The sequence below is a fragment of the Salvia hispanica genome, chromosome 5 (assembly GCF_023119035.1).
Source record: "Salvia hispanica cultivar TCC Black 2014 chromosome 5, UniMelb_Shisp_WGS_1.0, whole genome shotgun sequence".
In the NCBI taxonomy this organism is placed as follows: domain Eukaryota; kingdom Viridiplantae; phylum Streptophyta; class Magnoliopsida; order Lamiales; family Lamiaceae; genus Salvia; species Salvia hispanica.
Genome location: NC_062969.1, coordinates 3907698 through 3921358, shown reverse-complemented (window position 1 = coordinate 3921358; position 13661 = coordinate 3907698). Strand labels below are relative to the sequence as shown.

General features: G+C 40.1%; 2 protein-coding genes across 2 annotated transcripts; one reads left to right on the top strand and one right to left on the bottom strand.

Annotated features, from left to right (window-relative positions):
• The first annotated feature begins 2067 nt into the window (after positions 1-2067).
• Positions 2068-3009, top strand: LOC125189243. The gene has a single exon (XM_048086539.1). It carries the CDS (start codon positions 2068-2070, stop codon positions 3007-3009), a length of 942 nt encoding a protein of 313 aa, XP_047942496.1.
• A 1686-nt stretch (positions 3010-4695) lies between these two features.
• Positions 4696-13251, bottom strand: LOC125189242 (formin-like protein 20). Its single transcript, XM_048086538.1, has 18 exons — positions 13179-13251; positions 11896-12602; positions 11562-11783; positions 11325-11483; positions 8200-10667; positions 7723-7843; positions 7404-7475; positions 7149-7247; positions 7005-7046; positions 6848-6928; positions 6716-6766; positions 6563-6644; positions 6402-6496; positions 6191-6262; positions 5996-6112; positions 5851-5919; positions 5714-5780; positions 4696-5642 (listed from the first exon to the last, which is right to left on the bottom strand). The coding sequence occupies exons 1-18, from the start codon at positions 13249-13251 to the stop codon at positions 5512-5514; spliced, it is 4728 nt and encodes a 1575-aa protein (XP_047942495.1). The 3' UTR covers positions 4696-5511.
• Between the last annotated feature and the right edge of the window lie 410 nt (positions 13252-13661).

Below are 13661 nucleotides of genomic sequence, written 5' to 3'. Positions count from 1 at the left end.
CAAATCTAAAAATGAAAGTTATTTATATAAGAGTATAAAACTCATAAACCGGATCATTCAGCAATGTTTTATATAATGGAGTATAGTTTTAATATAAGGATTAACTATGTTTAAATTTATCATTGCGTTGGCGGTTCGGAACCGTCCGGAACCGGCGGTTCGGTCGCGGTTTCACCGTTGTCCACCTGCAAGCGGTGATTGATAAGGGTCCAACGCGTTTGTGGGATGTCCAAATGCGTTTCCCAAATAATGTGCGCATTGTATTATCATGCACAACATGATGTCGAAGACGAAGGCGTACAACGCCCGACTAGTTAAGACGATGATGATGAAGCCAGGTCCAAGCCACTGGAGCAGCCACCCCTAGCGTACGACGTAGGGTACCTCTCACGATGAAATCGGTCGCCTCAAGGAATATGCCGACATACGCCAAGTGGATGCTCGTATTCAACTCCAAAAGGATATAATTGAAGAGTTGTGGGCACGGAAGAAGGCTGCACGCCGATAGTTTTTTTTTCTTTATTATGTAATTTTTTTTTTATCTATGTACCTTTTTTTTAATGCAATTAATGAATTTTTCTTTGTATATGTCTCGTAAATTTAATTCCGTAATTTAATCGTAATTTTAATTCCGTAAATGTAGTATATTTTGAATTATTTGTATTGCGGCTTTAAATCTGATGTGACAGGTGAATTTTTAGTGCTGCTGACGTGGCAGAGAGAGAGAGTGGCTGGCCTATGACTGGCCTATTGCCATTGTGGATGTTCTTGTAAGGAGAGAGACACCACACAAATTATTGTCCACAAGTATAGGGTATATATGTATGATCAAATAGAAACCTTCAATTCCATGTTATTTATAATAATACATCTTCTGATAATGCATTTTATGTATCTTTCTGATAATTGTAATCTATATTTCAATTATTATTTTTTTATAACAACGTAATTATCATAGAAACACAAATAATGGTTCAATTGAATTTAACATATGTGGCAGTTGTATATAGTCACCTCAGTTGTAAGATATAATCAACCGTTCGTCTAAAAAACAATAAAATGTTATTGAATTTTGATTGCAATTTTAAATTCAAAAAATCAAAAAGCACCTTTTTCAGATTAAATGAATTGTGTGTTATAAAGAAAACTAAAATTATACTCAAATTTTGTTTTCTAAAATAAGGAACTAATAATATTGAATCATTTTCCCTTGCTGGCCTCAATTATAAGAAAATTATTATTTTTTGAAATTTCAACATAATTGAAAGTTGAAACCAATGTCATTTCGATTACCTGGCAATTGGCATCATGCAGTTTTGTGAGAGATTCTTAATTTTAGCAAAAGTTTTATGTAATTATGATGTGATTGAAAAATTAAAACCTTGAATTCTATTAATATTTTATCATCATACTAGTTTATACTACGAGTCTATTTCAAGGAATCTCTATTACTCTTTTTAATTTAAACCTGAAGCAATGCTTGAAAACTCTTGCCTTAATTCCTAAGCTCTCTCACCTTTTATCATGTAACATTACTTGTTCCAAAATTCTTCATCCAAATATATCCATCTCTCTCACACACATTCACAAGAATAATATATGCATATATATAAGTATGATATGTATAATAATGTGTAAGCATATGCTAATCATTGTACCTAACTGTTGTATATACTTTTCCATTAACTGACAGACAACTCATAGTTTATATCATCATAGATCAGGTAATGAGTTCATCTATTTTCATGTCTTCTAAGTCACATAGGTTTCATCTAATTCCACTAAAGGCTTAGATGAAATAAAAAGTTTCCTTTTAGCCCATTTCCTATCATCACATAAAAAAATAAGAGATGAAACATCATAATAGTGAATGGAGATGATCACAAAGACACATACAAAAGGACTCCTAACCAAGAAGAATAGATGAAAACAAAGATGAGACAACTCCACCTATGCTTCTAGTTGTTGGCCAATCCATTTCATCCATAAAAACCAAACATCAACACCTTCAAACTATCACATATCACATTCCCCATTTCTCTCCCACCAAAATTCCCACATCAAGAAATGGAAAAAACAATCATAAGAAGGTCAATCTTCACCTTCCTCAAAAACTACCAACACCTCACCTCCACCCCAACCCTCCTCCTCCTCCCCTTCGCCGTCTCATCCCTCCTCGCCCCGGCCCTCGTATCCTCCTCCCGCCTTCTCCCACTAGTTCACAACCGCCTCACCACCCTCTTTCTCGCGGCTGGCTTCCCTCCATCTTCACCTCTTCTCAACCTCCTCAACCTCAAGCTCTCCCAAACCATCCTCGCCCTCCTCTTCGTCTCCCCTTTCTCTTACTCGTCCCTCCTCCTCGCCAAAGCAGCCGTGATCCGAGCCCTACACCCCAACAACAACAACAACAACACACCCTTCAAACCACTCCTCATCACCCAACTATGCAACACACTACTCATTCTTGCATCAAATGCCACATCCTTCTTCCTCATTGCCATCTTCTTCAACTGCCTCAACTTTTTAGGCCTCTCGTCGCCCTCTTCCTCCATCCTCCTCTCGGCAGTTGGGATCATTCTCTACTCCATCATCCTTGCGCACGCGTACATCATCTGCAACCTGGCCTTGGTCTCATCTGCAGTGGAGAGGAGCGGTGGATTCATGGCGATCATCAAGGCGTGCCTGGTGATCAAGGGCAGAAGTGCAACTGCATTGTCGTTGGCTCTGCCTATCAACTTGGGATTGGCTGCCATTGAAGCCCTCTTTCAATACAGAGTTGTTAAAGGCTATAATCAAGGCCTAAATCAGTCAGCCATTCTTGTTGAGGGAATGCTGATTGCCTACTTGTATGGTTTGACACTCAATCTTGATACAGTTGTTGGCTACTTGTTTTGGAGAAGCTGCAAAAGGGATCACCATATTGATCAAGAATTCTCTCACATCATCGAAATCCATGTAATGGGAGATGAGTTTTGTGCAAAAGCCAAGGTTTTGGGATTGCTTTCTTGAAATTCTTTTTTTTTTTCATAGTGATTAAATGGGATTCTTGAATGCTGCTAGATGCAGATAGCATGAGAGGTGGTGAAGGTGAGAAACGGAGGGATTATGATAATCTTGATTGTTTTTAAAGATGAGAGAAGGGAGATGAAATTTTAGCAGTCAATTGAAAAAAAAAAATTGAATCTTGGTTATTTCAATTCATTCTTAGCCAAAAGCTTCATTGCTTTCCCAAATGGGAATTGGATGATTGGAGAGATAGTGGAGACGATGAATTTGATATTGTAAGTAAAATTTAGTCGGCTTTGTATTGCAGCACCAAATGTTTAGGATTGTTTATTTATCAAGAAAATACAAATAATACTAGTAGTTCCCTAAACTCTGTGATCAAGCTCCAAGTTTTCTGTTACTAGCACATTTCTGCAAAAAATTATGTGCTTCATTTTAGTTAATGCTAATATCATCATAAGTTCATAACTGGTAGGTCCTATTCTTTGTCTCGCAACTTTACGTGTTATACTATTAAATCTATAGTTTTAATAGCATTTATTATTATAATTATTATTAATGATCTTTGGTTGACATTTATTACTAAAAAAGTAAAGCTTAAAGACTATATACCTTAATTAATTGTGAGATCTATTACAAGCAAAGGAGTAAAACTCATAATTATGTATATTAACTGGGTGGATATATCAATCATACTTATTAATTAGACTTATATGGAATTGAAACAGAAATTGAAAGAAATACTAAGAATTTAAGATAGAATAACATTATAAAAAAAAAGGTTGCCGTATAAGAAGGGGAAAAAATTGCACTCTCTGTGATACAGTTGACACTAGGTATCTTTCCCATCTCTCTACTTGGAAGCTACATTGACCATGCCAAATAAGTCGATTAAATAGTCTTCTATAGTTCTATATATGATCATAAAGGTTGTGACGAAATGGATGTGTGTCCGAATATGCAATGCATCTGTGATTCCCTAAAATGTACCCCATCTCACATGCATTATTTTTCACTTTTTGCTGTCACAAAAGATGGACTGGTCTAAGTAATCCCAAAACTTGTGAGATGAAGGCCATTCATTTGTATATGTTACATGACAAAGGAGATGGTGTTATAACAAGTTCAATCATGGGGCCATGCTAAGAATTAGTAGTACATCTCTTGTCTTGGTCTTAAATCGACGAATGAAGTTCCCTCTCTTTAGATGTAAAATTTTGTCACTTATCCGATGGTGTAAATTGACGATTGAGCTAGCTCGGAGTGCGCCTTGGATAGACAATCAATCTGTCGATTATGTTAAGAGATGAAGTTCTTCTACTCATGGCTGAATTGGGAGATACAGAAAACCTATAATAATGGAAATTGGACATATTGGGGCCATGTTATTAGCCTAATATAAACATAATGAACAAAAATAAATCAATAACTTGAAAGTGAAACATTCCATATATAGAAATGATTGTCTCCATCAAAATAGAGGAGTTATGTTCAGTGAAGAGTGGGCTTCCATAGAAAGAAAGGACTACTTCCTTCATATAAAAAAAAAAAAGAATGGCATAGGAATAGACAAGTCTATTTATAACTATAATACCCTAAAAGACGAAACATAAAGGAAATATTCTATAATCAATCAAATTCCAATATTTCTCTATAACAAAAAACACTAGTTATCAATTAATAAGAATATAAAAACGCAATAAAACGAATGCTTTTTCATTAATGAATGAATCATGTATTCTAAAACTTCCTGTAAAAAAGGTTACTATATCTATATTTGACTAACACAGCCTATTTTCTATATCAACTAACTGCTGTACAACAAAATTTCTTGGAAGGTTCTCTTCCCTCTACAAGGAGGAACCCAGCCATTTTCTATGCTACAGCAAAGAATCAGTGTTAATCTCTAACTAGATGGTTAGTGCTCTCTGTACATGAAGCATTTTCGTATCAGCAATCTTCATTATAGTTCCAGGATGTCCTCGCGTAGCTGATGTCGGACATGGACACGAGAGCTCGAGCACCCCCGATCAATTCCACCTGTGCTGAACATTTATCTCGGAGATAGATGAGTGGGCCGACCGAACATACCTCTGATCAGAAGCAGGACCATATTTATATAGAGCTTGGAGGGAGCTAAAGTCGAAAAATTCCAGCTGCTTATGTGTTGAAGCCAAAATTTTCCGAAAATAAATAAATTTAGAAAAATGTTGCTGGGGGTGCTCGAGCCTCCCCCAGCTCTGGCCCCTGCCTCTGATGACTTGGTTTGTGAATAAGCCCTTCTCCATTAAGTACAGCCCCGAGACTAGCGTATCAGCTGCCTGCGTCATCTAAAGCAGCCAGGAAAGAGCCGCTGGCACTCTCGTAACTGCTCCATTTGCAGACCTTGAGGTTTTGCAAAGCCTCAACAGCGCCCTTCCGGCTTCTTTTTTTTTCCGGATGCGCATTGCTGGTTGATCCAGCAGTGGCTGTCTCCAATGTTTCTCTTACTTTCTTTGTTCATATTTAATTCTTGGCCGCGTTCTCTGCAGCTTCAGCCTCCTTTTGAGCCTTCTTCTTGTCTGCTTCAGCCTGCTTGATGTTTTCATCGCAGGCTGTTTGGAATAGCTTCACGAAGTTTGAGAGGGTTGCAGTAACTGGATAAATTAAAACACACTGGCTCAGCAGTCTGAAATGTGAATGGCACACCCCAGAATTTTCAAGTTACCTTGCTCGAGAGGGGTTCGGTTAGGATCTTCACCAAAGTATGTAGCCACTGCTTCAGCATTTTTACCCTACCAAATGGCTCAAACCATGAATAATAACCACATTACCAAAGGATATAAAAAATAGGTGGAATTTTACCGCAAGAGAATATGTATTCATTACAGCAGTCACTTCACTTTCAGCAGTACCAACAAATTCCTTCAACGTCTGCCAAACACAGCGACACGAAAATTTTGGTTCAGAAAATTGTGTTAGCATGTACAAGATGGTCTAGAATTTGTACCCTGTGAAAAATTTCGGAGACAGGACCATCATGTTCCGAAGCATCCATTTCCTGCTTCACCTTCTCTAAACCCTTGGAGATAGATGTCATTTCATCTGCCAATGACTTTAGTTGAATCTACAGAAAAGGAAGTCATTCCCGATCAATTTAAGGCTGTAAAAGTCATAAATCTTGTATTGTAGCTGAGATAAGAACCTTGGTGGAAGCTTCCAGGTTAGGAAGATCTTTGTAAAAGTCTAGAAGATCTGGATTCTTCGCGCCAAGTGCCTGTAAATCAAAAATGCGGTAGGACTCAAGGAAGATGTATAATGTACTATTAATCAGAAAACATGAATATCAACATATGTAACTAGTAAATGAAGGAAGAAGTAATTCTGCTAGTGTCAAAAATGGTATATGCAGATACCTTACAAAGATAATGCATAAGTGTCATCCTGCAAGTGGTTGACCGTGTATCCGTCAGTTTCAAAAGACTATCCAGTTTGTATCCGACAGCAGCACCTAAATGACAGGACATTAAAATTAAACATCCTAAATTTAAACAATATTTACTCAAAATATGCATACCTTTAGCAGTTCCCTCATTCAATGTATTTCCAAGAACTAATATTTTCTGCAAGATTTCTCTCAATTTGGTGGAGTTACGGACCTGAAGATGTCAAATTTATTCTAAGTAACTAAATGGGTAAATCATAAACTCACTAGAATCTATCGGTTTACCTCTTCACAGGCAGAGTGTACAATAACCAAGCTTTTTTTGAAATCAGAAAGCTGGGAGGACAAAAAATGAAAGTGAAATCCAAGAAAATTATGCACATTTTATCAAGTAGTAATTCTTAACATCAACCAAACCTGAGAGTTGAATTGAATCTTGAAAAGGAAAACCTTCAATTTAGTCTCCACTCGTGGTGCCTTCATCAGCTCTAGGAAAAACTAAAACATGGAAAATGTCTCAGACAAAAATGAAAAAATCATGTGACTTTATTTCATCAGAAACAAATTAAAATACCTGTTCACACTTTCCCAACATCTCTGGATCACCTGTGTACGTCTAAAGAAATAATGCTAAATCAATTAAAGTGATAGTATAACAGTTATTACAAATTCACTAAATAAATTGAGCATATGTTAGTTTGTCTTTCTGAAATTTCACCTTGAGAAGCTCCATCTCCTCCTTTTTTGGACAAAATTTTATTAGATTTTCTACTTGATCAGCATCCAGAATTGTGTCATCCAGAGCAAGTGCCGCGGCCTGCGAAAGCAAACCATCCAGTATATCAAAAGAAATTTCCAATGTAGCCACACAAAATTTCATTCGAAAAATGGCTTCAACATATAAATTTGCTATTAACATTAAACAATGCAAAAACAAACAATTGACAGAAAAAGATGCACTAGTTTAGCTTACCATCATGTCAGGAAGTGGCATTTTCACTTTTGTAAGCATGATTTCAACATTATAGGCCCTCTTTAGGTCAATCTACAAGATGGCATGAGATTATAGAATAAGAAAATATATTATATAGTTTATCCAAAGACACAATGTGACGAGAATATATACCAGCCTCTATTTCATTTTTCTATAGAGATTTTGAAAAAACTTGTAAAGATTATCCCAAAAAGTGTATTTTGAAGAAAACAAATTACCCGATAGACTTTCAAAAACTTGCAACAGATGCCCCCAAAAATAAGAAAAACAAATTACTGGATTGACACTACTACATTACCAGCTGGATTTTGGTAGGCTTAGCTTCAGCAACCTTCTTGCCCCCACCTTTGCCTTTATCTTTTGCCGGGGCTGTTGCACAGAAAAGAGTCTCAAGTTCGGACGCATCAAATTCTGGTGCACTAGAATTAGTGGACAAGAAATCAGTAACTTCAAATAATTAAGAGAGATAACAACAAATTCATTAAAACTCCATGCTCATAGATGATATAAAATCCACACAGTATAAGATCTCAAAACCAAGCAACAGGGCATAGTTCATATAGATGAATACATTAAATAATTATTCAGTAGAATTAGAGGGCAGTACATAAGTAAGTTGAAGAAATCAAGAATGGAATAAATTCATTAAAAAGATGATTATTCAGTTGATTCCTTATAAGAACTTGAAAGAAATTACAAAAGATATTGAAGATGATAAAAAATTAATGGATCATCTCTAACTTCAGAAATTTAACAAAGAGAGGAAGAGTAATACACTTGAGGGGTTCCTTGTTTTTGTAATTCTTCCCACAAGCTTCCTTTTAGTGCCCGGCTCACCTTGCTCCAGTGAAGTGGCTTTAAATTGGATTTTTTCACTACGGGGCGTGCCTGCCCTCTACCAGCACCCATTCCTCTACCTCCTCCAGGTGGGGGCGGTGGACCTCCTCGTGGACCTGGTGGCGGTGGTGGACCTCCTCCTCCTGGTGCACCTGGTGGCGGTGGTGGGCCGGGTGGACCACCACCAGGAGGAGGTGGTGGACGTGGGCCTCCTCCCATTGGTGGAGGGGGAGGAGGAGGGCCACCCCCAGGAAGAGGTGGTGGAGGCGGAGCTCCTCCGGGCGGAGGGGGTGATGGTGGTGCTCCTCCTCCAGGCGGAGGTGGTGGTGGAGGTGGTGCTCCTCCAGGAGGAGGTGGAGGTGGAGGTGGTGCTCCTCCAGGAGGAGGTGGAGGTGGAGGTGGTGCTCCTCCAAAAGGTGGAGGTGGTGGTGGAGGTGGTGCTCCTCCAGGCGGAGGTGGTGGTGGAGGGGGCGCTCCTCCAAAAGGTGGAGGGGGCGGGGGAGGTGGTGCTCCTCCAATAGGTGGAGGGGGTGGGGGAGGTGCAGTAGCACAAGGAGGAGTCGGTGGGGGCGGCGGTGGGGGTGGTGGAGCACATGATGTTGAAGGAGGTAATGTTTCAGCAGCGGAAGAGGTTGGCGGTGGAGGAGGAGGTGGTGGTGGAGGAGGAGGTGCTGCTTTAGAAACAATAGATGGTGGGATTGGTGGAGAAGGATCATTAGCGGGAGGTGGAGGCTGAATTAGTGTAGCACCACTTGCAGGAGAAGGAGACGGAAAAGGTTGAGTAGGTGTTCCAAATAAAGCAAGGGGATGTGGAAATCCTGGAAGACCGGGAGGTATTGATGTTGGTTGTGGAGCACCAGTCAGTTGAGATAGAGATTGAGGGAAATAATAAACGCCCTGATTAGGAGGTAGTGACGGATAAGCAGAGTGAAAAGTAAATGGAAATTGACCTGGAGTTGAAGAATTTGCTAATACTAGAACAACAGTACACCAAGGGGGTGGTGGAGGTGGAGGGGGTGGTGGGATAACCGTACTGGTATTCTCCACACTAGACGAGGTAGGAGGTATGGGTATTTGAGGAGGAATTAGGTTTCCTTGCAAATTGATAGCTAAGTTAGAATCCACAAACAATGGTGAGGGAGTTGAAGGCCCAGGGGTGGTAGACGAAGATAATACTTGAAAAGTTGCATTCTGGAATGATGGAGGTGATGCATGTGCAGGTGGCGCTGGTGGTGGCAATGAATAAGTAACTGTGTGAGTAGATGGAAGAGGCGGAGGCGGGGGTGCGGGGGTGGAAATTGGCTGAGATGGAGGCGAAGTTGTGGGAATGGGAGTGGGCTGAGATGGAGGCGGAGGGGGAGGCACAGGTGGAGGAATGGTTGTAAGCTTGGATGGAGGGGGAGGGGGAGGCACATGAATAGGTGTGGTCGTGGGTTGAGACTGGGGCACTGGTGGGGATGGAGATATAGACAGAGCTATAAGTGGAGGTGGGGGTGGGGGTGGAGGTGGAGGCAGAAGCGACAAGCTTAGTTCTTCGTCATGAGTAATTGATGTAAATGGTGAAGCAGGTTTTTCTGATAATGATTGTGATGAAGGTGCTTCCAATGCAGAATTGTAGATGGAAGATGAAGAAGTATGTTTGGTGTGCAGCTCTACTAGACTAAGTTCATTGGGCTCTTGTATGACTTGTGCTTTAGAGGGAGAAGTTGGGGCACGAGCCGTTTTGGCTACGGCTACTGATAAATCCGGAAATAATGGAGAAGCAGTGTGGGATGCAGGAGCAGATTGGGGCTTTTTTTTCCCTCCAGATACAGAATCCTTGCAAAGAGCTAATAATTCTGGAGCACTGTTATGTCTTGACCGAGGATAATGTACATGCATTGAATTCATGTAAGAACCTTTGTTAGAAGGTATCCACCTCGTTACAGCATTTGGCTTAGCTATTCTGGCTATCGGTGAATCTTGCTTCTTACTTTTCTTACTGGTAACAACTGCATCTGGATCAGATCTTGATCTGTGCACCGGCTGTTTCATATGGGCAATTGAAAGGCCCATGTGCTCATTATTATCAACACCTAATTTCTCATTTGAACCTTCCTTTTCACTTTTCATCATCAAGCGCACTGCTTCTATTTGTTTATTATCCTCTTCTTCAAACTTGTTGAGCTTACCATCGTTCTTGCACAAGGTTTCTGCATCGGTGACAACCTCGGAAAACACATACCTCGACTCTTGTTTGGCTTGCCCAATCTGCATCAAGTTACTAAGAGGATCCGGGCTGCCATGAATGCTGCTGGCCTTATCCATAGTACACTCTTGAAATGCATGTTGTTCCAGTTCATCCTTCAAGGGAATGTCATGACGACCTTCATCAACCCAAGCTTCATCAACCACAGATTTATCAACCTTGGGTTCATCCATAAGAGATTTATCAACCTTGGGTTCATCAACAAGAGATTTATCAACCTTGGGTTCATCAACAAGAGATTTATGAACGTTGGCTTCATCAACCAGAGATTTATCAACATTGGGTTCATCAGCCCGAGATTTATCAACATGGACTTCATCAACCCGAGATTTATCCACCTGGGCTTCATCAACCAGAGATTTATCCACCTGGGCTTCGTCCACCGTGGATTCATCAACCTGGGCTTCATCAACCAGAGATTTATCCACCTGGGCTTCATCAACCCGAAATTTATCCACCTGGGCTTCATCAACCAGAGATTTATCCACCTGGGCTTCGTCCACCATGGATTCATCAACCTGGGCTTCATCAACCAGAGATTTATCCACCTGGGCTTCATCAACCCGAAATTTATCCACCTGGGCTTCATCAACCAGAGATTTATCCACCTGGGCTTCGTCCACCATGGATTCATCAACCTGGGCTTCATCAACCAGAGATTTATCCACCTGGGCTTCATCAACCAGAGATTTATCCACCTGGGCTTCATCATCAACCAGAGAATTATCCACCTGGGCGTCGTCCACCATTGATTCATCAACCTGGGCTTCATCAACATGGGTACTAACTGCAACTGGATAGTCATCCGATACCACCTTACCATCCTGCGCATCAACGAAACTGCTAAAGATCTCATCTGCCTCAAAAAATTCTTCAGGAGTGGCAACTTCTGTTTCACTGTCATCTTCGTCAGCTTCGTTCACAGCTTCTGTGGTGATGATTGACAGGAGTGAAGTTGCATCTGAGAAGCGTACCTGATACAGAGAAGTAGATTTTCAACCAGTAAGGTACCAGAAACTGAGGAACTTGGCACAAGCCATGCAAAATTGTACCTCTGCTGTGAATTCCCTCGAGATAAGGTCCTTTGTATCCCAAAGAACATCTATTTCGTTACGTGTCAGCATCAAAACATTTGCTCGAACAAATTCAGTATGGAACATAATTCGAAAAATCATTTTCTCGCTCACTAGATCATCCTCCAAATGGGTGCACTCAAGGACAACATCTCCTTGAACATGGCAATGGATATCTATTGTTACTAGATCACACTCTTCCTGCAACAAAGATCATAATCATCAACAAAGCCTAGTGAACCCAAGATATTGTTAAAGTAAATAGTTGTGGTAACCAATTCCAATTTAACTTTAAAATTTAATATGTTATTACCTTTTGAAAGTAAGGTATATCTTTTGACATGTTAGAAGATGAAAACAAAAGCTTTGTAGTTATATTGGACAATCTGGAAGAAGAATCATGACCATATACTCGTACTATCGGTCGACATCCTTGTCCATTTTCATATCGAGGAAGGGCTTGAAGTATCATGCAATCCAAAGCCAAAGGCGCATCTGATGATGGCCAATCCAACGGAGAACTTCTTTTACTGATGTACTGAAGATACCTGAGCTGAGACGGCTGTGGATTCAAAGGAGTCAAAAGGGAAAGAAGGTCCTTGGGCGCTTGTTTGTATACCATTTCAAGTGTCTTCTGCTCACCAGTATATTGTTTCCTGTAAAGAAGAAGGCCAGCTAGCATAAATGCAAGCACAGGCCATCCTCCTTTTTCACAAAGCATTAAAAGAATATTATGTTGCCCCTCAAGCGACAACCAGTTCTCACTTGATCGCAAAAAGTGATTTATTGTCTCCATGGGTAACAGTGGACACCTTTCATACTGCTGAGGATAATCCATGACTGTCATATCATACTGAGCTAACAAATCAGATAATAGGCTTCTACTGTCCCCTTCTTTGAAATTGAAAACCATGAAAGCGCCATCAGGGTAGTGACTTTGTAGCTGAGGTACAATCCCATTCATGTATGACTTGTACTCGTCCTCATCAAGCACTTGAGTAGAGAAGCAGCAATCGAACACTGCATTGAGAGCAAAACAAATGGCATCATTTAATCTAAATAGTAACATTAATACCAAATATTGCAAAACCACAAATATATGAACTGTTTCCAGCATGCAAAAGGTGAGATCTCAGTTCAACAAGGAAAATGTCATGAAGAAACTTTAAAGGTCGTCCGCAACAAAATTGATCAACCATGTCATGCAATCCTTTATTTCAAATAATACCAAAACCAAACAAAAAACCAAAGGAGGGGAATGCAAACTTTTCTAGCATTTCATGGTAGTAAATATCCTAAACAACTTGTTACACGACATAACATTGAGTCGCACAGTTTACACCTATCTCCTCACATGAAAGTATGGATCAGCTCTATTCAGCAACATGTTCAGTCTTAATGCAAATTATGCAAATTCATCACAGGATTTAACTTCAAGATTATGGGGCAGAAGACAAGAAATAGTTCTCTGGTACACCTATCCTTGAGCAAGGATTTTGCACAATTTAGTCTCATAGCTTATACTACATTAACCACATCACAAAATTATCAACTATAATGCCATTAAAAGGCAAGAAAAACTAACTCGAAGCATACCATAGACCCTCTCAGTGATTTCCAGAAGTCGATCCGGCGGCTTCCGGTAGAAGAACCTTCTAAACAGCGCCATTCTAGTGGCGCTGTCTTATCCCTGATTGGATCCAAAACTCCTTTTCCCAATCCAATCTCTCGATCCTGTTCTCGCCAATCACAATTAACGAAAAGTTCTCCATAATTCACTGATTAGCACCATAATGCGATCACATATTCACTCCCGCGCCAATCACCGCCATAATGCAGTATGAATTCGGTTCCGCTAGCAACACTTCACACACAAGACCAATATGCAAGCAGGATCATGCAATTTCAGCTAAGGCTTTGACCCCTCAAACAACAATCCAACAGTAAATTGTTGCAATATCCGATGAATTGAGCTCAATTAACAGGGGTAATGAATTATATCTTCAAGGAGGATTATGAAGCAAGTGGAACAGTAGAGAATTGATCAATTCTAAGTCTAAGGGTTTGAGGCCAGGGAAA